The following is a 26,755-nucleotide window of genomic DNA, read 5'->3' on the forward strand; positions in this document are numbered from 1 at the left end:
GTGAAGTGAGTGAAGAAGGTCACACAGCTGCCCAGCAGCTGGAACTTGAATGAGCTCTTCCCGACTTTTAAAGCAACAGACCCTGTTCACTCACTGTTATGTGCCGATGATCTCTACGAATAGTTTTCTAGGCTGAAAAGTCCTCGTGAATGAGGAGGCAGATCTGGGTCCAAATGCTTGAAGCTTCCAGTTCTCATCTTTGCTTGGGCAAGGTACCTAAATTCTTTGAGCCCCAGTGTCTTAATGTATAGAATGGGAGGAAATGATGAAAACTTTACAGGGTTCTTAGGATTTAGTGAACTACAAGTTTTAAGTGCCTGCTATTGTGGTATTAGTATAAGAAACACCACACAGTCTCTTTTGATGTTCTGCAACCTTTGCAAGTTAGAATATACTTTACCACTTTTTGAGAATACACCAAGAGTTTTATCATAAGGACCTAAGAATCTCAGGAGAAATAAATAAAATGGCGAGCAGCTTCTAGGTCAGCATGGAGTGATACAAAGAGCTCTGATCAGCAGACTGGTTCTGATTACCATCTGCTACTAATAAAAACAAGAGTTTAACTTTCCTCCATTCACTGAGCAAATCTTTATTGAACATCTATTATATGCCAGGCATTGCTCTAAGTCCTGGGGAAAGAGCAATAAAGGCAAAAATTCCTACCCTTAAAGAGCTTACATTCTAGTGGCACTTACTTTATGCCAGGCATTTGTTTCAGTGATCAATTGCTGTGTAAGTTAATACCAAAATTAATTATGTAAAAATAGCATTTGGGCAAAACTTAGCTGGCAATTCTTTTGCTCAGCTAAGTTTTGTGATATCAACTGAGGTCACTTGTTTTTGTTCAGCTGACAGCTGGTTGGGGCTGGAGGGTCCAGACAGGCTCACTCAGGTGCCTGGCACCTCATCAAGATGGCAGGAAAGCTGGGCTCAGTGGAATGAACCCTGCTCCCTCTCCATGTAGTTTCAGGGTCTCTGGTTTTTCCAGTATGGTAGTCATGCTTCATACATGGCAGGTGGCTTCCTGCAGAGAGTGTTCCTGGAGACCGAGGCAAAAGTTGAAAGCCTTCTTCTTTGGAAGTCAAGCAGTATCATTTCACTTGCATTTTCTTAATGACGAGTTAGTGCCTGTGGCCAGTGAGGATTCAAGAGGAGGGGAATCAGATCTCACCTTCTCATAGGAGGAATGTCCAAAAACCTAGCCATCTTCAAGCTGCACTTTATGTGTATTATCTCATTTAGTCCTTATAACAACAATTCTATGAGGTAGCTACCCTTAAATTATATTCATTTTACAGACAAGGAAACTGAAACTGAGAGGTTAAGTAACCTGCTCAAGGTTACACAGCCAGTCAGTGGCAGAGCCAGAATAAAAAAAGGGAATCTAGATCCAGAGTCCAATATTTTAACCACAGCACTTTACTCCCTCATATGATTTGCATTACCTTGGACAATTTATTTAAAATGGCTAGGTCTCAGTTCCTTGTGCACAAAATGAGAAGTTAAGAACAGGCGAGTTTTTCATCTCAATCCAGTTAGGATGGCTACTACCAAAACCCAAAAAATAGCAAGTGTTGACAGGAATGTGGAGAAACTGAAACACGTATGCATCATTGGTAGGAATGTAAAATGGTGCATTTTCTCATACCATGAGAAACAGTATAGCAGTTCTGCCCAAAATTAAAAAGAGAATCACTGGTGACCAGCATTCCACTTTGGGTATATACCCAGAGTTAAAGAATTAAAAAGCAGAGTCTTGGAGAGATATTTGTATACCCATGTTCATAGAAGCATTATTTATAATAGCCAAAAAATGCAAGCAACCAAAGTGTTCATTGACATACGAATGGATAAACAAAATGTGGTATTTACGGAAATGGAATATTATTCAGCCTTAAAAAGAAATACAGTTCTGATACAGGCCACAGCATGGATGAAACTTGATATTTTGCTAAGTAAAATAAGCCAGTCACAAAAGGACAAATATTGTATGATTCCACTTACATAAAGTACCTAGAGTAGTCAGGTTCATAAGTCAGAAAATAAAAGGGTGGTTGCCAGGAGCTAAGGGGAGGGAGGAATGGAAGTTTTTGTTTGATGGGTATAGAGTTTCAGTTTTGCAAGATGAAAATAATTCTGGAGATTGGTTACACAACAATGTGAATGTGAATTTACTTAACACTACTGAACTGTACACTGAAAAATGATTACAACAGTACATTTTATATTATGTGTATTTTATCACAGTTAAAAATAAAAAAGAATGAAAGAGTTTCATCTTCAACTTTTTAAAATTCTATGTGATTTTTATCCTATATCTACTATAATAGTAGTTGCTTTTGCTAGACTTGGAAATAAGTTTGTAACAAGTATATTCTAATTATGGGTTGGTGCCTAGGCTCTTAATTTTACAAAAAGAAATGAATTAAGTCATAAGAAAGCAGAGCACATTATATAAATTTTTTCCCAAAACGTTGAAATAATGAGTCATTAAGAAAGGTGTCTAGTGATGTGTACAGAAAGTGACTAAAATACACAATAGAATTAGCAAATCAAACAGTGGAAGGCAAACTCAGACAGGACTCCTTGCCCATCAGAACAGGCCAAAGCAAACAAGCATATTTTATATTCTGCTGTGAGGGTCAGTAAACTCAGACTTGGCCGGTTCAGCAGAGGCAGAGAGATACAGAAACCAGGGCCTTTGAAATCGAGCCTCACCCAAAAATTCAAACTATAGGATAGGACTCAGATGTAAGCTCTTTCTGTGCCTGGGAAGTGACTTGAGGGGAAAAATAACCAACCATTTTCTGGGTTTCAGAAAACTATTCTACCAGGCCATTTAAGGGAGAGCAACTTTGATTTCAAGTTCTAATCAGAAGGTGAAGATAATTGTTTTTTCAAGTGACCATAAGGCATTTAAAGAAGTATTCCAGAGGCACCACTAGACCCCAGGGCAAGACAGAAGAAAATGGTGTTCTTTTATCCCTTTAAAACATTTCCCCTGATTACCCAATTAAACATGTTCAATGAGAATACAGTGCAAAGGACAGTCGCTATTTTGACGGGCCAGCAGCTCTCCTCTTTTCTAGGTACATCACACACTACTATCACATTAACCATCTGGCCCAGTGGATACTCCTGTCTTTCCATTTCTTTTTAAAATTCAGTTACAGCATAGGAAATGCAGGCTGCACTGACTTGCCCCAAACTCAAGCAGACTTACCTCCCCCTTGATGCTGTCTCCTTCCACAAACCTGCCTTCCTGTCCACCGCCGTCTCTCACTACCACCACCTTGGCCAGTGTGACTGGGTAACAGTTGGACATGTGATCTAAAATGGGCCAATGACAGTCTTTTGTTGGGATTATTTTAACTGGATCTGCCACACCCTCAAAAGAATGGAGAGATATTCTTTGCTTCTCCAGTGGAAAAACTAGAAAATATGAATCCAGGAGCTCCTGGTAACAGAGTTGTAAGGCTTGTGGAGAGGGCAGATCCACCATGGGAGATATTGTCCCCAGTGTGCAGAGAGGAGTGAGGAGAGTTGGAAAAGGTCTCTGGTTCCAGTGAGTCCTAGTAATTGGTTCAGTGAGCCAAGAAATATTCTTTTAATTAAGCTAGTTTTGATTTGGGTCTCTGCCACTTACAATCAGAAGAGCTCTGATGGATATCAAACAGAGAAGTATAAAGAAATAGAGTAATACATGTCCATGGTGCTACTCCCTGGGGGCAACAACTGGTGGTGTCTTATATTATGTACTTGTGGCCCTTTTACTACTTTTTTGTTTGTTTTTCATTATATTATTTACCAATATCATTGAAAATGTTAATAAAATTATAGTTTTCACTACTGTTCCCATAATATGGGATGTTTAGTTTATTTCCAAGTTTTTGATGCATTGTGGGCATATATTTTTGTTTGTATCTCAAATTATTTCATTGGGATATATTACGAGGAAGAGAATTACACAGTCAAAGAATATGAATAGTGACTTTTAAAGTTTTTTTTTAACTTCTGTTGAAAAAGTGATATTTGGTAAAAAGAATTAAATAAGTTATAAGAATATAAAAGTTAACAAATTAGGCTTCCATCTTCGACCTTCAATCATCTTTCTTCTTCGGAGTCTCTCTCTCTGTATATATATATGTATGTAAATGTGAGTGTGTGTATCTTCCTCTGCCACTTTTAAAAAACCCCATCAAATTATGGTAGTAGAAGTACTCTTGTGTACTTTGATTTTCACAGTTTTCACAATGTAGTTTTAGGTAGTTGCATGGCATTTAATTGTCCCCTCTCAATGATGGACATCTAGGCCTTTCCCAGTCTTTTGCCACCATGAACAAGTCTGTATTGAGTACCCTTATATATATGAATATCACAATTGTGCAAATACATCTGCAAGACAAATCTCTAGAGGACTAAAGCATTGAGTCAGAGTAGGTGCATTTTTATTGTGCTAGGCACTCCCAAAAAGTCCCCACAGGGGTTATTCCAAATAGATTCCCCCTAGTAATATATGAAACAGCATGCTTCCTGATACCCTCACCAAGATAAGGTATTAACAGATGTTTGTGTCTTTGCCCATGAAATCAATACAAATTTGTTTCTTTTCGTACTTGTAATTTGATGAATTGCCCTCTGGAAAGGGTTGCACTAATTTATACGTCCATCTGTGATATGTGGAGCTATCTGCCATGTTGCGTCTTCCCCAGCATTAAGCACCATCATTACTTTAAATCTTCACTAATTTAATATGAGATAATAGTGTCTCATTTTTAAAGCTTACATCTTATTCATTCATGCAACATATATTTTCCAAGCACCTATAGTGCAGGACATTATTCAGACAACAATGGTAAGACACTCTCCTTGCCGTCAAGGTGTTTACATTTCTTTGATTACTAATGAGTCTACACATAAAAAAATGAACAGTTCAAGTTGTATTTTAAACTAGGAATGGTGCACTGCCTCAGACGTTTTAAGGAGATTGGAGATAATAGTAACTTGAAGATGATGTTCATGATTCTGATTGGAAGCAGCCATCTATAGATCTGCAGTGGAAAAGTGGTGCATCCTGACTCATTTATATGACTAATTCCATTCTGTTATCTAGAAGGGAGAGTCCATAGGTTTCCAGAAAGTAGGTTAAATACAGTGGCAGAGACCACTAAATGACCCCTAGTGCCTATTGTCTCCTTTTTCCTTTTAGGAAAAGAATTATCTCACATTCAGTAGGACATAGTGCCACTCAGCTAGAGGTATATTGCCCTTGGAGCTAGGTATTGAACAAGTGACTAGGTTTGAGCCAATGATATGGAGAAGTGGCATAAGCTTAATCTTGGTTGTTTCTTAAAGTGGAAGCTCCTGCTCTAGACTTCTTTATTCCTTTGGCCTAGGAATTGCCAGGGATTGGACATCAATGTTGGGAGTCACAGAGACAAAGTGCCAGCTTAGGATCCAGGTGACCTGATGAGGCAGAGTCGCTTGTCAACCCAGACTGTTCACCTCTGGACTCTGTCATGAAAGAAATAAACTTTTGTCTTATTGAAGTCCCTGTAACTTTGCAGCCTCTGGCACAGCGGTTTGGCCTGTATAATAATCGATATACTTACATAATGTGACAAGGTATAATGTGACACACACACACATATATATATATATATGATACACACACACACACACACACACACACACACACTGCAGAGATACTGTGGTTTCACTTCCAGACCACTACAAATAAAGCGAGTATTATAATAAAGTGAGTCACAAGACGTTTTTGGTTTTCCAGTGCATATAAAAGTTATGTTTACACTATACTACAGTCTATTAAGTGTGCAATAGCATTATGTCTAAAAAATGTATATACTTAATTAAAAAATACTTTATTGATGAAAAATGCTAACCATCATCTGACAATGCAGGGTTGCCATAAACCTTCAATTTGTGAAAAATGCATTATCTGTGAAGCACAATAAAGAAAAGAGCAATAAAATAAGGTATATATACAGTGGTTAAAAGGGTAAGTTTTGCTCAATGAGAAAAGGACAGTCTCTTCAACAAGTGGTGCTGGGAAACCTGGATGTCCACAGGTGAAGAAAGGAAGTCAGACCCCTATCTTACACCATATACAAAAATTAATTCAGTGGATTAAAAACTTTAATGTAAGACCCAAAACTATAGCACTAGAAGAGAACATAGGAGAAAGCCTTCATGACACTGGATGTGACAATGACTTCTTGGGTATGATGCTAAGAGCACAGGCCACAAAAGCAAAAATAGACAAATGGGACTATATCAAACGTAAAAACTTTTGTTCACCAAAGGACATAATTGACAGAATGAAAAGGCAGCCTATGGAATGGAAGAACATATTTGCAAATCATATATCTTTAAAGAGGTTAATATCCAGAATATATAAAGACCCACAAGATCCTGGCTTCAATCCCCAGTACCTTCACTGAAAATAAATTAATTAAATAAATATTTTAAAAAAGCTCATTCAGCTCATTCAGAATATATAAAAAAGTCCTACAATTCAACAACAAAAAATCAAATAACAGGTTAAAAAGGGAGCAAAGGACTTGATAGACATTTCTCTAAGTGGCCAAAAAGCAGAGGAGGAGTGAAATTTAAAAAAAAAAAATCTTTTTACAATTAACTATTGCCTATAAAGTTTAAAATCCTTATTATAGATGCTGTATCTTCCACCTAGAACATCCTTTCTCTCTGCCCTGCCAGCGTGCTCCTACTCACTCTGTAAAATGCAATACCACCTTGCCTGTGGGGACTTACACAACTCCTAGGGACATGTACATCCCTCTTTTGTTGCATTTCAGCATGAATAGCTTGTATGTCCATATCAATCCACTTAACTTAGTTCTTAGATGCTAAGACTGACCTGTCCATTTTTGAATCCTGAGTGACGAGCCTGGCACTTGGCACGTGGACACCGGGGTTTCACTTAAATTAAGGAAATTGATCCAACAAAGCAGAGCTTTGAGAGCTTTTCTGGTCTCCTGGTATTTATAGAGACTGTAAGTAATCCTTTATCACAATTTTGCTTCTCTGGTACAGGAGCTTGGGCCCAAATCACAGGTCCAGTTTTATGTTTATGTGCAAAGGCACTGGCATTTTTAAGATTTTACCGTCATCAAATTGGCACTGGGGAGCTCACATCCCCACTGAATGTTGACATATTCTTTAATTTACAGCACTGAAAATGAGTGGGGGACATCTGTGACATCTATGACCCAGACCCCGGAGAAGTATGCATATAAGGTATACGATCGCCAGGCATATAGAGTAATAAGATCAGATTTAGGGTATTATATCAAAACTTAACTGTTTCTTTTTCTCTATAACAATTATCTTGGTTTACAGACACATCTAACAGTTTTCATGGAGAAGCCTGACTAAGAAAGACTGAAAAGAGGTCTGTCAATGTGAACTAATGAAAAATTCAGAATTATAAAAGAAAACTGGCAGTTTTGTTTGTAGGCCATATAATAACTTAGAAAATTTTTTCTTGTAGGCTCCATATGGAGATCTGCTGTGATAAACAGAGAGGATTACGTTGTATTGTATTTAATATTCCAAAGGCTACTATATTTGATAATGCTTCTAAGGGATTTAAAGTATTTGATAAATAGCTTTCCACCTAAGATACTTTACATATTGACCCAATCTGGTTCATGTATTTAATTTACATTGTTAATATGCATCATTTAAAATAAAATAACTACTGGCTGATGATCTTCAGTGTCTCTGCACCATCTACACATTGCCCTGAACAGTTAAAACTTCAATTTGCATTGGGATTTAGGTCAGTAATAGAGAAGCTACTGCATGGATCGTCACTGCTTAAAGTGTGGTTCCCAGGCCAGTAGTATTAGCATCACCTGGAAGCTTGTTAGACAAAAATCTCAAACTTCACCCCAGGCCTATCAAGTCAGAATCTACATTTAAACAAGATCTCCAGGCTATTTATATGCACATTAAAATTTGAAAACACTAGTTTAGGGTACTCATCTCCAAAACAGGGTACATATTCTCCAAGGGATGTCCAAGAAGATTTCTTGGGGGAATGTAAACAATAATAAAAACTTATTTATCTCTATATATTTGTATAATTTTGATTTTGTGAATTTTAATAATATGTGTCTATTGCATAGTATTACATGAATATAAATTGAAATAATAAAAATAAAATAAAGTAGCTAAAGGCAACATTTAGTCTAATTTATTCCTCCTTGAAAAAAACACAAATTCTGTTTTAATATAGCTTGGCACATACTGTGAGCTCAGCATTATAACACTATCAAGTTTGTTACCTGATACAAAAACCCTGTACCTGTCCTTGGGAAGACAGATATGTGTTAAGATATCAGAGTATGACTGTACAATGAGACTAGAAGTGAGGGACTCCTACTGGGTGAGATTGTATGTAGTCCTATGGCTAGTGTGTTCCTTGGAGATATTTTGGAAAATCTACCTGCGATGATTGGGAAAGGACACTTGATCACTTTTAAGACCCCTGATGATTATTCATGCAGGGGCAGAATTTATCCATCTTCATTCCCATTAGGTGCTAATAAAATAAATTTGCCAAGGAATGAGTAATACATTTATACTAAGATATTCAAGGCCATCCATCTGTTAAGGAACACAGTAAGAATGTATTTACTAAGAAATAAAAAGAATACAAACTTGTATTCTATTCCCTAACTTTAACCAAATGAATATTTTGGGTTTCTCTTTGGCACATCTCCTATGTAGTTCACATCATAAAAAGTAAAGAAAACAAAACAAAAACACCTAAAACAACCCTTGTTTTCCTATGACTAATTTTTTATGGTTTAATTATAGCTAATGACTTTTTAACACAGGAATCCTTTTGAAGGAAAATGATCCAGGCTCTGGATAAGATGTGTGTGGGAAAACTACACTTCATTGTTTTCAGAGGATCCAACAGCTCAGATTGATAGCCAGTAGGGAAGGGGAGCACACAAAGAAAGGAAACATTCTTTTCCTCCACTTATCCATCCTCTCCTTATTCCCCAAATTCTCTCTCTCTCTCTCTTTCTCTCTCTCTCTCTCTCTCTCTCTCTCTCTCTCTCTCTCTCTCTCTCACACACACACACACACACACACGTCTGGTGTGTTTAGAAATAGGGAACACCTTGCTCAGTTTTATTAATCTGCAACTTGTCACCTGTGATTCCAGCTTGGTTCTTTTGGTCTTTAAAAGGCTTCCTTAAAATGCAAATTCCCTGGGGGTGGAGGATTGGGTTTTCCTACCTTAAACTGTTAACCACCAACACCAGGATTATCACTTAAGGCTCTTGGGGAGGTAGGGCAATACATGAGGGAAGGGCAGACCCATTAGAGAACAAAGTGGATACAGGTGAAGAAGGTAAAAGAGTTCAAAACCAGACCTGTCTCACCTAGCTCCACACCTCTAAATATTCCTAGGGGGTCACAGGTTGTTGACTCAATATCAATTATTTTATCTTACATTTGTAGCCCCTAGCAGGTCACAGTGGACTTTCACTCTGTAATTGATTTGATCTTCTTAACCTGTGGGGTTGGGGGAGCGAGTGCATTTTATTAACCTTTTTTCTTTTCTCATAACTACATAGATCTCAAATATAATGAGATCCAACATACCCATTTCAATGGAAAAAAAATAGACTCCAGAGGAGTGAGTTGACATTTCCCAAATCTAAAGGCTAATTAGAATCCAGATTTCCTGATGCCTACTCTCTACACTCTATTTACTATTCCTCACAGAGTCTTTATGCATCTGCTCAGTTCAGATACAGTAAGAATAGACCCACAGAAAGAATATTTTTAGAAAGTGTATCTATACATAAGTGTAAATAGCTTTTCTGTGTATCACTGCTATTTTGAAACATTGATCTAAAAAGGCTTAGTGAGTATCTTTTTGTTAATGCCCCCACTTGTCTGTCAAACTTTAGCCAACCTCTATCATCTGGAAGCCAGCCTCTATTTGGAAGTAAGTGGGAAAAACCTTGGAGCAGTGAGGAAAATAATTACCATAAAGACCACCCTCTATTGCTAGAAGATTCAAAGAACTACTCTCAGGCCCTACCCAAAATATATTGATTTATTTTTGTGCCCTAAATAGAGATAATACTTCAACCAGTTAAGCCATAAAGTTTCCTAATCTAAGCAAGTGAAATGATTTAAAGGGATGGATGACTGAGTCACTATTCATTCAACAATTTTTAAAGTGCCTACTATGCTCTGCTACACTAAATGCCAGAGAAACAGAGATGAAAGTGCTGAGAGGCAGACATAAAATTACAGTGATGTGAGAAGTGCCACACCAAAGGATGGTATAAGTTCCTGTCTGATCACAGAATGAGCCATGCACTGTTCTGTTTATGATGGTGAGACAGAGCTTCCAGAGCATGTGACACCTACTGAGTCTTGGAGATTGGGTAGGTAAGAAATAATCTGGTCCCTTTGGGGAACAGATTCATGTGGCTAGAGATGTGAATAGACAGAGAGGTAGGGCCTGGGTCTTGGGGGCTTTGTATGTTAAGGAGTTAAAAGAGTATTTCATAGGCGATGGAGAGCCATTGAAGGTTCTAAACTGGAATGCACGGCTGGGGTAAGTCTTAAATTCTGAAAGTTCTACCTGAATATAGTTGTAATGTAGTCTGGAGTGAGACCCAGACACTGAGTACCAAGAAGGAGGAGGCTGCAATAATTCAGTCGAGAAATGCTAATTGCCTCAACTGTAGCAGTAACCCTGGAAATGGAGGGAAAGGAACTGACTCAAGGCAGGAGACAAGCAGAGTTGGAAAGATGGCATGATCTGGTGAATGAAAGGGAGAGAAGACTCCAGAGGAAATCCCAGATTTTATATTTGTCCAGTGGATGAATGAGGGACACAGAGTGGGGAACAGTTTTAAGGTGAAGATAATCATTGAAATTTTCAGATGTAGAGTCATAGGTGACTTGGACATTCTGAAAATATCCATTAGGAAACAGGATCTACCAGCCTGAAGTTCAGGGCACAGGTTCAGGCTGGGACAATCATAGCAGGAAGCTGGCAGCTTTGGTGAAAAGCAGAAGGCAGAATAGACAGAAGGTTTAGAGAGCACAAAATTCTGGAAACATTTGTGGACAAACTGTCATACATGCTTCAAGAGCTCCTGACGTATGTCCTGTCCAACAGCTTAGGACAAAATGACAGTTTCCTAATTCCTGTCCTCACTCTTGCTTCCCACAACGACATTCTCCAAAAAATAGGCCAGTGATACTTTAAAGTGTAGTCATATATATCATTCCTTGCTTCTCAGAATCAAATCCAAACTATTTGGCACAGACCAATAAGGCTTTACCTGTGATCTGGTCCCTGCCTATTTCTCTGACTGGATCTCCTATCACATGACCCCTAGAGTGAATAACATTGTGATCTGGCCACTGGACTCCTCCCTCAGGAACTTGCTGTTCCCTATGTCTGGAATGCTCTTTTCTAGGTCTTGCAGGTTGGCTCCCTCATCACCATTCAAATCTCTGCTGAAATGTTACTTCCTCAGAGACCTTCCTTGTCCAATCTAATGTATGTCCCTGCTCCCCCATTCCCCATTCTCAATCCCTTTACCCTGTTTTTGACTTTAGAGCATTGACTATTGTCTGAGTGCATTTTGTTTGTTTACCATCTACTGTATTGGAAGTGGTGATGTACAAATGTTATCTTCTACAATTATTATTTTTAAGAGAAGCTGGAAAAGTGGGATAGGATCATATAGTTGAAGGTCTTGTATTCCCATTGAGGGATTTTAATTTGCTAGTTTCCAAGGAGCTACAAAAATGAAGTAGATCATTGACCTTGTCAAATGTTTTAAAATGTTTGTTTGGTTAAGATATTATAAAATGTAATCACTCTATAATATTCTGCCCCTACACTGTACCCACTCACTGAGACACTATTCACTTTAATTGGTTTACCTACATAGAAAATTCCTAAATAAATGAACTGAATGACAAGAAAATTAAAAAATCTAGTCATAATACCTGAAATCAATTTGATGGCTTTAACTAGTTTTGCCCTAGAATTTAAAAGTTGGTCCCAATCTGCTTTATTATCTAGTCTCTTCTACATTCAGTGTGGGAGTCATACAAAATCAAATGTCATGCAATTTTAAAATGAGGACCAACCTGTACCAAGACTGAGTCTTCTACACACTCAGTAATGCAGTTCTGTCCACAGCTTTAAGCCAAACCACTGGTGGACCCAACTGTGGTGTAAGCAGGCTAATGGAAGTGTTTTGAAAATGGGTTACACTGAGCTCTTTCAATAAGGTTGGGATTGGAAAGATCCTTGGACCTCTCAATTTAATTCCATTAAACGTTACAGAATATCAGATTCAGATTTTGGGACACCTAAATGAGTAAGACATATTTCTTTCCTTTATGGCAGATGAAGTCTAATCATCTAGCTCTGAGTGTATGCAGTACAGTTAAGTGAATTGTGTAATTTTGTATAAAGATCAACAGAGATTGTTTTTCCTAAATGACGCCTCTTGTTCTTGTATTTGTCAGTCGATAAAGTGTTTGTAGATTTTTGTTTTTCTTTCCCTTAATCATTTCTGCTTTCCCAGGGATAAATAACTTTTTCAACATAAAGTACGTATAAATATAAAGTTTATTTAGCATAGTGTTTAGAAAAATAAGTTCACATCATTTCAGAAAACAAATAAAACACTTAATTGTCCAGGCATAAACCCCTATTACAGTACAACATACATACTTTAGATATCTTTGGTTGGGTAATTAAGCACAGAAATGTTCTTGGACATGCTCTGTGTGCCATCACCTAACAGTGCAGTAAAGACTCTGTTACCCCACCCCATGATATACATTCTGTATAGATTTTCTCTTTGTGTAAGGCACAGTAAAACCATATTGAGTATATAATTGGTTGCCTCTAAACATACAGTACATGCAACAAAAGAATACAAAAATTTTGAGGACCCTGAAAGCCAAAATAGTCACATGCTATTTAATTTTGATTGATAAAATTCATGGTGGTAATATTAAATTAACATGAAGTGTATCAATTAGATACAAAATAACTGTTAAGTTCTATCATCTAAGTTCTAGGAAGACTTTGAAACAACTTTTACAAAATGTAATTCTTTTCCCCACAGTTTTCCTGAATTATTTATATTTTTATGATGAGATGATCTGTCAAAAACATCTTAAAGAATGAAGAACTTCTGGTTATGTACTAATGCACACTTGTCTAACATGTAGTAGGGCAGCCTGCAACACCTGCCCAATAATCCAGCTTTTAACATGCAAGACACAGGGGCATATACAGGGAGATTTTAAGGTCAGTGTGCAATTCAACTACGAATTTTATCTATGGCTATAACATCTACCTGCCTTTCATAACACAAGAAAGGCACTGAATCATGTGTACAACTCAGTCTTTTTGTTACTATGAATATACATGAGCTATAAAGCAGTATAAGACAGGTGCTCTTGCTTGATTGAGGAACAAATGCACCTTCTGTTTAAGTGACAGACTGTCCTCTACTGGATGTAACTAAGAGCTAAATGCCACATTCTGGCTGATAAGAGTGCATAGATAGGCTCATACCAAAAATCCCACAGCCAGCAACAGGGGTTGGGGTTTGCAGGGAGAGTTATTCACCCCTATTCTGATTCCTCTTTGGGGATCCTTAGAGGTGTCATTTGCAGCATCTTCAAGCATTGGTTTATGTCAGAGAGAAATTCTGCCACATGAACTCCAAGGGTTCTGAGTTTGGCCCTTGGTGTTGCAAGAAAACAAAAACCAAAACCAAAACCAGAAAACCATTTGCAATTCTGTGCAAGGAGATCATGGGGTTTATCTTATTTCATTCACATATATATGGGCTACATACCAACTGGCCCTTATTTTACTGAAAGAATAGAAAAGAACAATAAGTTCTTTATAGTGTGCATTGAGTCTTACCTGGTATATTGTGTTGCTACCTGGAGTAATTGTAGGGGTATAATTACATCATGTTGGAATATGAATAGGTTTCCTAGGTAAGCTTTTAGTTTTGTGCTATCTTTTTTTTCTCAAGGAAGAAAAGAGGAAGAACTGTGAATAAAAGAGAGGCTTATTATATTTTTGGAAGACATAAAACTTTTCCAGTTATATATATATAACATATATAACCTTTTAAACCTTCCCATCTTTCTTATTGGATGGGTATTTTAAAATAATTAACAAACTCTTGATATCCACAGCAATCAAGTGGAAAACATCATTTTCATGTAAACTACACTACAGAACCATGTAATTAATCTCAGTAACATGATCAGCACACACCCAAAGAAACAAGCTGTATAAGTAGTGGTGGAGTGGAAGAGAATTCTAAAACACCTGATGTAAAAAAAAAAACAAAACAAAATAAAACACATGTACTTTCAGCAGTTTAGGAACATTCACCAATTTCATAAAGAATGGGATCAAAGTTCTTTATCAAAATGAAGGGGGAGGAGTTCTTCATAGGGTTCTTCATTTATGCCTGCAAGTTCCATTTGCAATAACAAGAAAAGTTAAATCCTCTATGGCCCTTATTCAACATGCTCAGCTGATAGGCATGCAGAGATCTAGAGTGGACCCTTTGTTCCGATCTTAAGGAAAGCAAGATGTGGTGACATCTTCCTGTTCAACAACTTTCGGTCATCTCTGAAGGGATCATTTTCTCACTTTTCTTGCTTTTCAGAGACCAGAGACTTTACTCACTTCATAAATGTATTTGCATTGTTACACCTTGTGTTCAGAGTCCCGATAAAAGCTGTAACCACAGCTCACAACATTATCAAACAAGCTTCTTACAGAAACCCCAAAAGATTTACTTTTAAAGAAGACATGATAACATAGTGCAAACAACAGTCATATGTCATAATGTAACACCTGTTTCAAAATATTTAGAACTAAGTTTCAACAGGACAGAATATTCTACTCAACAGAATTTACGTTTTCTTTCTTTACTTTAAAATGGTTGTTTTCATAGCCTGCAGAATTGGTTTTACATGGTAGTCTGTAACTGTTACTTTCATTGTAATGGAAAGTATCAACAATAATTAGTTGTTGAGCCGTTTGCCTCACAAACATTATCTACAATAATATAAGTGAAACTTAAGTTCTTCAGATTTAAAGCAATTCTGTGGTGAAATTAACCCTGTTGGATAGTAGGAAAGAGTCATCAGTGCTTCTGTTGACACTTCTGTACCTTAGTAAGAATAATAAAAAGGCCACAAGGTAAGGCACATAGAATTCTATAGAAAATATATTTAAATGAATCAGAGAGTTGCTAAATAAAGAAAAAGGATGTGGGGGGGGGGGAGTACCAAAATTCCAATATTGGGAGTTAGATTTCCTGTTTCAGTGTTATTTATATTGACCTTAATAGACTCCTGATAAAAATCATTACTTTTAAAATCCTACAAAAAGTAAAACTTTGTTGGAAATAACTGTTCACTTCCTGTTCAAACAATAAAAATAAATTAAACAGTACGAAAACATTTTTCTTTTCAGTTCATAGTGTCTGAAGTATAAGAGAAACATATACAGCATAAATAAAATTCATTGTAATTACTCGAATCCTTGCTTATAGGACTAATATATTTACACTCATACTGAAGTTTATTTCAGAGTTTTTAGTGGAGTTGCAAACTTTCTCAGCCACACTGAACTATTAGCAATCACATTTGGAAATGTATAGAGACAAACCAAGACTTTCACAAAAATGCTGAAAAACAGAAAAGCATATATTCAAAAATATACCCTTAGGATAGTGGGGAGTACCATTTATGTTTCTTAACCTTACCAATGCCCATGGAGTAAAAGTAAACAAAAAGAACCGCATTGTTTCTAATGCTCTGTAGCAATATTTAATTTTCTACCTTAAGTGTATATACTTTTAATTAAAAAAAAACTATTTATCAAGTTACATCTGACCTTAGAATTATATTAAGTCAACCAAATGATACACTTTGATTTCTTGATATATGTCATCTTGTTCCTCTGTCTCCATCTATTTAAAAGAGAACATATGTGAAAAAAAAAGGCTGCAGTAAAGCAGTTCTACTCCTGCATATTTAACTGTGATCTTCATGCAGATCAATCCAAAGTCTCTTGAATGCATTTACTTGTAAAACTAGTGTTTCCCTTTAAATGGGAAAATGCTTTATGTCCTCAGGGCTTCATGGAAAGATTTGCCTGCTGATGCCAGTGGGGAGGGGGGGTGGAAACACAAAATTAAGTTTACAAATCTTGCATATCTTCATCCAATTGGACAGTCTGGAGCTTGGCAAGCTCTTTTTTGTCTGTTTCCAGGTCTTCACAGACAGTCTCGACCATGCCCTCTAGGACATACTTGGATTTGGAGTCCAGCATCATTAAGTTTCTTGTTGCTTTGTTCTCAGAATTTGTTAAGAAATTCTCTTTTATGTTAGCTACTGATTGCATAACCAAATGATGTTCTCTGACAAAATCCTGGTGTACTGTGGGGGATGGGTGACCCACCTGGTCTTCGGCTGTGGGAACTATTTCCCCAAGGGCAGCCTGGGTCATGGGGACTGATAATAGATCTTGACCAGTAATAAGGGAGCAGTTCTGAAGAGTTGCATAGTTAGTGTTGCTGACAGATGTCACAGTAGATTTGCTTGCCACAGGTGCAGACATTGGCTGGCTACCAGCAATGTCAGAGTTTAGCTCAGTGGGATTTAGTAGAGTAGGGGGAGTCAGGGAAAAATTCTGAGTTGGGGATACATTAACTAATGAGGAGGACAGTGGGTGTAGGCCACTCCCCGAGATAGTTTCAGAAGACAGGTTTGCATTAACTTGTGCATTCTGATTGACAGGCATCAACTGAGAAAATACCAGGCTCCTCTCCAAGCCCTCCTGTTTAACAGATCCTATAGTCTGGCCTGAATTAGGAACAGTGTATACCACTGCACTGGGAGCAAGAGAGCTCAAGAAAACCTTTCCTTGCTGGACTGTGGTGGACTCACTTGTAAATGTGCTCCCATCTGAAGTGCTTGAATTTACTGAAATATTACCTAAAAAAATAAAGTACAGATTATCACTGATGGAACTGAAAAGGAAAGAAAAAGGTTACTTTTTTTACACACATGATTCACCTTGACCACTTAAAACTACAGATTCCCAGGATTTGCTCCTGAGAATCTGACTCAGTAACTCTCAGAACAGGTGTATTTTTAACTCCCCGAGTAATTCTGGTGACGAAGTAGGAGCGAGAACTACTGATTTAGAAATCAAGTGTGAGAAAAATATCTTTTCCAAGTTCTAATTTCAGTCAAGTTTCTGGTTCATTATTACCAAGACTTGATATCTCTCAATTAGCTGATAGTTGTTGCTAGCTCTGCCAGTTACAACTAGAAAACACAAATGCAAAATAAATTGCCTTTATCCAGGACAAGCTCAGTAACTGACACAAAACAAACAGAGATGTAGAAGATACCACATAAAATGAGTTACCCTGGGGCTTAAAGTTAACCATATAAACCTGCACAGGCAAGCTGAAAACTTTCACCAAACTAACCATAAAGTAATGTCGAGTCAACAAAATACGCACTAGGTTTTTTTCCCTTTTATGCTAATTCTGAATTCTCAGTGTTGTAGTGACTGACAGAAAGAATGAATAATAATGAAATGTGCTTTTTAAAATACAGATTAACTAAAGAAATAGAGCTAATGCTTCTCTAAAAGGTTTGTATCTTTTGAGGCTCTCACTATAATGTTCTACAGAGACCAGAAGTAGAAAAAGAAAGATAAGTAGGAAGCTGAGATGTTCAAATTAGCTAACTTAGACAATGTAGATGAATTAGACCTTCCCCCTAACTCTCATCATCAAATAAAACACTTTTTCTTCTGAGTCTTTACATAGGCACAGTGAAATAACGGCAATTATCTTGCCATTAAACGAAAGGTAGACATGGAGGGGGTTTGTGACAGGATAATTCAAATGGGTTATTTACCCTGATCGTGAATTAGATGTTCAATAAACTCATTATTTTGAGAAAACAACCCAATGTTAAAGTAAATATTATTAGGAGAAAGCCCAATGTTAAAGGTAATTCACCTAAAACATTTCTCTTTTTGAATTATTAGAATTGTGTTATATTGCCAGCTATATTGATAAATATATGTCACAGGGCTGTTTATATGTCTTCCAAACATTTTTAAGCACCCTAAAAGCAAAGGAATGTATTTAAACAAACAAAAAATGAAAACATTTTATTTGTACTTAAAAACATTTCTACATATGTTTGAGCTCTTCCCTAACATAAATCTTTGTTCCAGGCCAAATAAATGAAAAAGGTTTTAAAATTCTTGTTGGTTACTAAACTGCAGCAAAAGACATCTGAAATAGGTGTTTACTTTGCTGTGTGTATGTGTCTGTGAAATTGTTTGCCAGTCTATATGTGAACAAAATGATTCATTATTTTTCGATAGGGCCATATATAACATAAGAGATGTTACATTTTCCCAAACTGCTATTGAATATAAATAAAATTTCTGAATGGGTGGATATTATAACATACATAAATGCAGGAGGAAAGCAGATGTGATCTAAAAGTTGATATTTAAGTATAGCTGCAACTGAATTATAAATTGAACCTGCAACTGAATTAAGAATTGAACAGTAATTTCAAGTGAAAACCCAAGTGAAAAATGACATAGGTACTAAGTATAACTTTATAAGGATGCTTTAAAAAAAAAGCCCTTATTTTTAAAATCCTTTAAAGATGTAGGCATTCTGCTTTTCTATATAAATTTCAACTACAGAAAGATAATCTACCCTGTCCAGTCATTTTTTAAGAAAGGCTCAGTATCTGCTTTAAGACAGGCTGAATCCCCAAAAGCTTTATTGAGAACCGTAATACACAATTACTACAAGGGAATGTTGCTTTCTGGATCCATCTGGTTAAACTTATGTCTTCAACTCACCTAGACAGTCTAAGGATTGACGGCTCTGTCATTTGATCTTAGCTATTTTAACTGAAAATGCTGCTCTTATTCATGTTAAATGTCCCATTTTGAGAATTAGCCATTAGCCTGTAATAATTTTCTATGGCAGCGCTTTTTTAGATTATGTGTGAGAAATAGCCCTCCTTTTCTCCTCCCCAATGTACATACCATGCTTTTTGTTCAAATTTTGTTGTCTTTAAAATGTTACCTATTTGGAAATTTCCTAAAGAGAGAAAAAGGGTTAGATCTACATTAAAATATTATAAAACTAAGCACTTTGGCTTTCCCTGTGGTTTTCCTATTTCTGTCCTATGTTGGATAGTGACTTAGCTTAATCCTTTCCATAGCCTGGAACAATGAAGAAATAAATAGCATGCTGCAGGGCTGTTGTGTTTTACTATACTACCATTTTACCCAAAGAGAAACAAATGTACAGAGTGGAATTTACTCCACAACAATTTTTCTATTAATGCCTCAAATAAACTGAAGTAGATCATAGCTGTGGAAACCAGAGTTGTGCATAGATTGATTTTGGGTGGGGGGGATAAAACTATTTTATAGGAAGATGATCTTTAAGGCAAATAATTATTTATTTTGCTTTGGTAAAAATCTGGACTTTCAGATTTGCTTCCAGGAAGGCAAACATGCACCAACATCTCCCACTCCTGAATTCAAGGGGCCCTGCAACCTCCACTGCTGTTCTAACCATTCCTGTTTCTATGGAGAAACAATGACACAGAGCCATCCAGATTTGCTTGAAGTCATGGAAGAACTGGCATATCAGCCTCAAGTTTCCTGCATTTCAGATCAGTGCTTTCTCTAGCAGATGCCTTAGTAAAGCCACAAACGTATAAAATAAGGCTTACAGTTGCCTCCAGAAGTGAACGCACATATTTAGGGGGCAAGTATACACGCAGAGCAATAGACACCCAATCACACATTCCTCTGGTTTTCCTTTAGGTCTGTTAGTCTTACAGGAGGAACATGAATCAAACACAAACGATCCAGTCTTTCGATTGCTCTTCTAAAACACCTTTTGGTCAAATAAATAACGCTTACGTGAAGTGTACACATTCTTACCAACTGCTTGACTCATTTTGTGTTCTTAGCAATATTATTAATTTTTAATCTTAAAAGGTCAAGCGATGGGTTATTTTGTAAGCACTGATTGACTTAGCATATTTCTATAATTGTAGAACTGGCAGGACTCGCTGTGAACTGTATTTTTCCATTCAGTTGTTGGGAAAATAAAATCCCACCCCCATGATGCCAGGGAACAAAGCAAGCTGGATATTACATGGATGTTGTGAAGAAGGAGAAACAAATCAAGGCTATTCTGCAGCTGTGGCAGCCAGTAAGGTACCTCAACAGCAACAGCAATCTATAGCTCTCACCAAGTGCGTCATTTACAGCATCTGGCTAAAACATTTACTGGTGCATTATGGTACCAAACAAGACTTTTACCTTGTGAAGCTGCCACTGAAACAGGAGGCAGTTGCAGTGGAGAGAATCCAATGCTCCCATTAAGGAATTGGCTGTTTGCTCCGGAACTGGGGATCTGGACGATGCCATACTGGTTAATTTGCACTGGTGTGGTAAAAGTCACTACAGAGCCTCCATCCTGGGAAGCCACTGTTTGAATACCTTCTCTTTTCACCTCAGTGCTGGGTATCAGCCCTGGGAAGGACACTGGAGCACTGGGGCTGTAGGAGGTGGTGGCTGCTGAGTTAGCTGAAGAACTCTGGAGAACTTTGAATTCCTTCACATCCTGGGAGGTAGACCCCAGTATGTCAGTCATGGATATACCATTGCTCACAATGTTTGATGCCATTTTTGGTGGGCTCAGTGACACTGTCTGTGTATTTCCCACACTTAATCCATTAAGGATAACTCCATTGGGTCCCTGAATGAAAGAATTACCATTAAGGAAGACAGGTGAAGTACTTGCAGGTACCAAACTTCCGTTCAACAAAACTCCAGAAGAGCTTAATGATATTTTAGCATTTCCAATTTGTTGCATATATATTGGCTCCATGTTACTGGAAAGGCTGAGGTTGGTGACACCATCAGATGAACCAGAGAGTGGATGAGGAGACAAATCTTCATGACCCTTGCTGGATTCATCTTCAGTGCTAGGATTGCCATCTGACTCACTGTATAGAGGGGGAAATCAAGACATCCAGAAAGTCAGGGGCACAACATTCTACATTGTGTCATTTGTTTGGAAAACCAGCTTCTAACCCCATTAAAGGCAGTATTTGAGTAAAGTGCAGCAGGAAATCCTTTAGTCTTATTTTAGCTATGATGCCTTTCAGTAGATTCTGACCAGACTATCTGGGAAAATGACCTCTCATAGCCCAATCATTTTTGTTAATAATAAATTCAGGAAAAATCCAGAGATCTGAAAGATGTAAACTCATCTAATAGGATTTACAGGAAAATTGGAAATACATTCTTATATCACTGAAGTTATTCCTTACTGTTAAATATGCTGCTACCTATAGCATAGAAAAAACTCATTAAAAGAGGCTGTAAGTCTTTTCTGTTTGGGAAGTCTTTCCCTTCCCCTCGAACCAATTCAGATTAGTGTGATTTTGGAGGTAAATGAAACTGCCAAAGGAGCAGGAGGTGGGAAGTACTGTTTTGTTTGCCAGTTAGTGAACAAGAGATCATACTCTCACCTGCTCCCAAACTTCTACTCCACCAGACTGACAACTGTCTCATTCAACAAAGTGGCGGTCCTTGTAGGAAAAGCACTTTCAACCCAAGAACCGTTAATGTGCAGCCGCCTTTGAATCCAAAGGAAGCCATAGGGGCCTATTTAACATACACCAACCAGTGCCGTGGTGAGGTGGCGGGGAAACGGTGTGGGTCACTCAGAGGCCTTGTACCTATCAGACTTCCTTTCCCCGGCATCCTCAGTCCTTGTTCTGTTCTGGACAGGACTGTGTTCCTCAGCGCCCCGATTTGGGGGAAACACCACATCCGGGAAGGGGTAGTTTCCCAAATGGGGGTTTCCCATTTGGTCCGGACTGGGAGGGGGAGGAACGAGGGGGAGGACAGAGGCAGTTCGGAGCGCTGTAGGACTTGGCCCAGCAGAGGATCAGACATCCCAGCAGTGCCCTACGGTCGGTTCGCTTTCTTGCCGAGGGGAGGAGATTACTCGGGCTTTGGGCTGCGGGGCCAGGAGCGCAGAAAGCGCTTTGATTTACGAGCTGAGGCTGAGCCGCCGTCGCCGTCTGCTAGGGTGACTCACCGGGGGTGCGGGTGGGAGGCAGATCCGGAGAGGGGCCTCAACCAGGCAACTGGGCCGGGGGCGGGGATGTGGAGATGTGGGGGGGGGGTGCACAAAGCCCGCAGAGTGTGGCGGGGGAGACTGGGGGAACGCTCCCGGCGGGGGAAACGAGGCAGCCCGGCTGCTGGCCTGTGCGCCGAGCCCGCTCCTCACACACCCCCCCCCCAGCCCCCTGCCCGGCGGATTCCTTCGGCTACAGGATCCGCTGCCTAAAGCAGGCGCCGGGCAGGTGGTGTGGCGTTACCAACGTGCCTCCTCTGGGTCTCCCAGCAATCTGCAGAGGGGTGCACGCAGGTCGCAATGAGCGTTTTGTTTTGGTTACCGCGAGGCCGGGCTCTAGCACGAGCCTCCCTCCCTGCCTCGGGCGAGAAACGCCGGAGCCGTAGGTCGGGCCCCCGCAGGAGCGCAGGACAGGAGCGGCCGGCGGCGGGCGCTGGAATGCGCCGGATGATCACCTTCTCCTAGCCGGGCTGGGCTCCCCGGCTCCCAGATTCCTTCCCCGAGCAGAACCTTCGAGCTGCTTTTGGATTCTTTCTCTCCAACCCCCGCGGGGCTGGAGACACCATCCCTTTAGGCGATTTTCTCCTTACTTTATTTCTCCCAAAAATACACACAGAGACAGACAGACCAGGTGTCTGATTCAGGAGGACGCACAAAACTCGGTATTTTGTACCAGTTGGGAAAAAATACCTGGTAGTCAAAAGTTCAAAATCACCAGGGTGGGCGCTCAAGGAGGTGCGGAGTGGATAGCGCCCCCATTCCTTTCCTGCCGTCCACCTTGTGCCAGCCTGCCCCCACCCCCAGCCACCATGCCAGGAGGGAGCCACGCAGTGTTGGGGGCCGAAGCAGCAGCCCTGTATCCCCACCACTCCGACGACGCTGAAATCTGATCCGAAGGAGTTCAGAATCAGGTTTCAAAACACGGCACAGCCGAGCTGCACCAACACCCCACAGTTGCCGCGGCCGCGAAGGGAACCACAGCGGGCAGGGTGAATGATTAACTCTGTCATATAAAAAACCTCGACGTCCCCAGACCCCTTTGTGTGCCGCCAGCCCCCATCAACTTTTTCCTCCCTCCCGAGCGGCCACGGCCACCTCCAGCACAGGCCTAGGGTAGCCGAACCCTGGGGGGTCTGGGAGCGTGTGCGCGTGCTGGGCTGGTGTGACCCCGTGGAGGTGCAGACCCCGGCCGGCGCTGGCAACCTCCGTGGGCCTCGGGCGGCAGCGAACTGCCTTTCCGGCGCCTACACACACTTCTTAGCCCAGCCAGAAGCGGGGAGAGAGTGGCAACTTCAAAGCCAGCGGGATGGGGGTGGGAAACCGGGCGGCAGTGACCAGTCGAGGTGGAGGCGGGGACTGAGACCTAGGCGGGCGACCAGAAACTTCTGGGGGGAGGTGGGGGAGGGTAAGGAGTGAGGTTCCCCCGCCCCTCTCCACCGCCGCCCCCACTCCAGCGGCGGAGAGAGAGGTGGGGGGTGGGGAGAGGTGGGCAGCCGGACCAGGCTGGTGGGGAAGGTAAGCGCCATGTTTGCGAGCACTTGGAGGAAAAGAAAGCTGGGAAGGGGGTGGGGGAGAGGAAGGGGGAGGAGAAGTAAAGTTGGCGCTCACCTTTTGGACTGGGTCTCAGAGGGGTTCCGATCGCGCTGCCGGCGGTTCTTGAACCAGTTGCTGACCTGGGTGAGGGAGAGGCCGGTGATCTTGGCCAGGTGCCGCTTCTCGGCGGGCGAAGGGTAGCGATTCTGCTTATAGAGCTCCTTGAGCGCGTTGCGCGACTTCTCCTTGAAACAATACACCGTCTCCTCGCCGTCCCAGATGGTGCGGGGCAGGGGGAATTTCCTGCGCAGCCGGTACTTGTCCACGGCGCCCAGCGGCCGGCCGCGGGCTCGCTCGGCCTCGGTGTAGCGCGCCTTGTACCAGAGCTGCTGCAGCAGCGGGTGGTTGGCCGATTCGAAGCTGTGGCTCTCGAGGATGCTGTAGAGCTCAGGGTAGATGCCCTGGTGGAAAGCCACCAGCGCCCGCGCCTTCAGCAGGCTCTCGTTGCCACGTAGCAGGTCGCTCTGGGGCAGGGACCACAGGAACCGGGCCAGGCGGTCCAGGTTGCCCCCCTGCTGCAGCGCCTCGCACACGCAGGCGACATGGTCGGGCGAGAAGGCCAGTGGGGTCTGCGCGGCGGCGGCGGCGGCGGCGGCCGCGGCGTGGTGGTGCCTGCCCAGAAGTTCCGAGTGGAGTTGTACCTGATCCGCCGCCGCTCCGGCCGCCGGTGCTGCCGCCACTGCCCCTTCCTCTCCGCTCACCCTGGCAGCGGCAGCCGCGGCGTCCCCCGACTCCAGGGGGAAAGGGGCTGGAGCCGGGGGGCTCAGCCCCGCCGCCGCGCCCCCCGCCACTTCTCGGGGCGCCTCCTGCCCTTCCGAGGCGCTTTCCATCCCATTCTCCTGCTTGATGTCCGCCGCACTTGCAATCTGCCCGGTGGGGGAGGAAGAGGACATTTTTTTGTTGTTTATTTTCCTCCCTCCCTCACTCCCTCGCACTCTTTTCCTCTTTCTTTCCCCCTCTCTTACTCCTCCTTCTTCGCCTCCCTCCCCCCTCCCCCCCTCCAGAAAGCCCACTCCCTCCCTCCGGGTTTCGGCTGGATCTGGCCGATCAGGTTTCCCCCCGGCCACGCAGTCACCATTAAGATAGCTGCTAGAGCAAAGTAGTGTAAAAGGATAGCTGCTTTCTGCCGTTCCCCCAACGTGACTCCTCGGGTTGCTGCATACTATATGGCACTGGCGGCCCGGCCGGCCCGGCCGCGCCACCTCATTGGCTATTTCACATTCAGAGGGAGGAGGAGACACGGTTTCTATCCCTGTCGATCACCCGCCTCCCACTCCACCCCTTGCCTTTCCCTCTCCCCCTGACCCCCAGGCACCTATACCTGAAGGGAAACACCAACATTCTTTTCAGGCCCTGCGCCTGGGCAGGAACGTGCCTAAAGTGGCCTGAAAACTGGGCAACAGACTCTTCCAAGGAGAGTCCCTGTGATTCCAGAGGGAATATTAATTGTGTGGCCTCAAGGTCCGTTCCTAAACTCTTAACAAAGAGACCACCCTCAGCATCTAGATGACAAAATTTCAGAGGACAATTCAGCCGCTTCCCTGGTATTTCTCTACTCCCCTTTACCGGCTCACAACCCCCACCGTTCTGCTGTCTTTATTAAGGATTTTGTATTCAAAACGGTCAAGAGTAAAATGGCAGTCGGGAATGCCCAAAGGGGGAAGCATATATAGTAAATTAAAATTCCAAAGGGAGAAAAGTACTTAAAAACGGTATAAATAGCCCACTGAGAAGACAAAAAAAAAAAAAAAAGAAGCCTTCACTAAATGTGTTTAACCTTAAGGCACTTGGAAGGCTGGCAACCCAACTGAGTTGAACATGATGCAACCAAGCACATAAGATGTTTAACCATATGTCTATCCTGGGTCAGCAGGGTGGAAGAGATCTAAGTTTTAGATTGTAACAGGATGGAAATTTAAGTCTTGTATATGAACATTTTTATGTAAGTGTATGAATAGTTCTTTGGACATGATATTCCTGGTAGAAACCATCTCTGTGTGCAGGTGTCTTGGAGGAAATCAGTGTGGGATCAGCAGTGTTTCCACATCATAGACAGATGGGAGAATGCCCTCTGGTCTGAGGTGAAGTGCCTGGCGGTGGAGCCTGTTGCTTTTTGCAGCATCTCTTTCGTTCATAGTTTGCATGAGGTCTTAACTCAAAAAAGGATAAACCCATCTCTGCTTCTCTAATTACTCTGGGTCAGTTGGGTCTGCCTACTGGTATGTTTCTTCAAAATCCAACAGTTTAATGACATCATCCTAACCTTTACTTAAGGGTGGACTTGTATTGTTTCTGCTTCCCAATTCGCCATGACTGCTTACTTCAGCATATTATAAAGCAGCTGTTTAGGTCACCTGCTGTCATGATCAGCTTGGTGAGGTTTTCTTTTTTGTGGACAGGCTGCATTTTATTGCTGGCCAACAACCAGGATGTCATTTGATTTTGGACTAAACTTGCTTTTGTATTTCCCTAATGAAGCCAGCACTGACATCCCTGGTAGATACAAAATTTGTAATTATAGAAAAGAGCACATGTTTCCACCACATTGAAAATACCCAGTTAGGTATCGGTTCTGGACAACATCTGAGATTCATAACTATCTTGAATTTAACAAAAGATGCTTTTTATTTTAGGACAATTTTGACTTACAGTAAAGTCATGAAAAGAGTACAGAGAGTTCCCACTTACTCTTTACCTAGTTTCCCCTAAAGTTAACATCTTACATTATAATGACACATTGTCCAAACAAATTAACACTGGTACAATACTGTTAACTAAACTCTAGATTTTATTTGGATTCACCAGTTCTTCCACTAATGTCTGTCTTCTGG

The 26,755-nt window shown here is 40.9% G+C and overlaps 1 protein-coding gene across 1 annotated transcript; it reads right to left on the reverse strand.

Moving 5' to 3' along the window:
* Positions 1-12,664: 12,664 nt before the first annotated feature.
* On the reverse strand, positions 12,665-24,898 carry LOC105086219 (homeobox protein SIX4). Its single transcript, XM_010976680.3, has 3 exons — positions 23,940-24,898; positions 20,501-21,189; positions 12,665-17,103 (listed from the first exon to the last, which is right to left on the reverse strand). Exons 1-3 carry the CDS (start codon positions 24,815-24,817, stop codon positions 16,307-16,309), a joined length of 2,364 nt encoding a protein of 787 aa, XP_010974982.2. The 5' UTR covers positions 24,818-24,898; the 3' UTR covers positions 12,665-16,306.
* Between the last annotated feature and the right edge of the window lie 1,857 nt (positions 24,899-26,755).

Source organism: Camelus dromedarius, chromosome 5 (assembly GCF_036321535.1).
Source record: "Camelus dromedarius isolate mCamDro1 chromosome 5, mCamDro1.pat, whole genome shotgun sequence".
Taxonomy (NCBI): Eukaryota; Metazoa; Chordata; class Mammalia; order Artiodactyla; family Camelidae; genus Camelus; species Camelus dromedarius.

Excerpts from the sequence above, each read along its gene's own strand:
- LOC105086219 (XM_010976680.3), bottom strand. The coding sequence starts at position 24,817 with ATGTCCTCTTCCTCCCCCACCGGGCAGATTGCAAGTGCGGCGGACATC. Across the intron at positions 21,190-23,939 it reads TCTGAGACCCAGTCCAAAAG|TGAGTCAGATGGCAATCCTA; the intron begins GTGAGCGCCAAC and ends CCCTCTATACAG. Across the intron at positions 17,104-20,500 it reads TTCAGTGGCAGCTTCACAAG|GTAATATTTCAGTAAATTCA; the intron begins GTAAAAGTCTTG and ends TTATTTTTTTAG.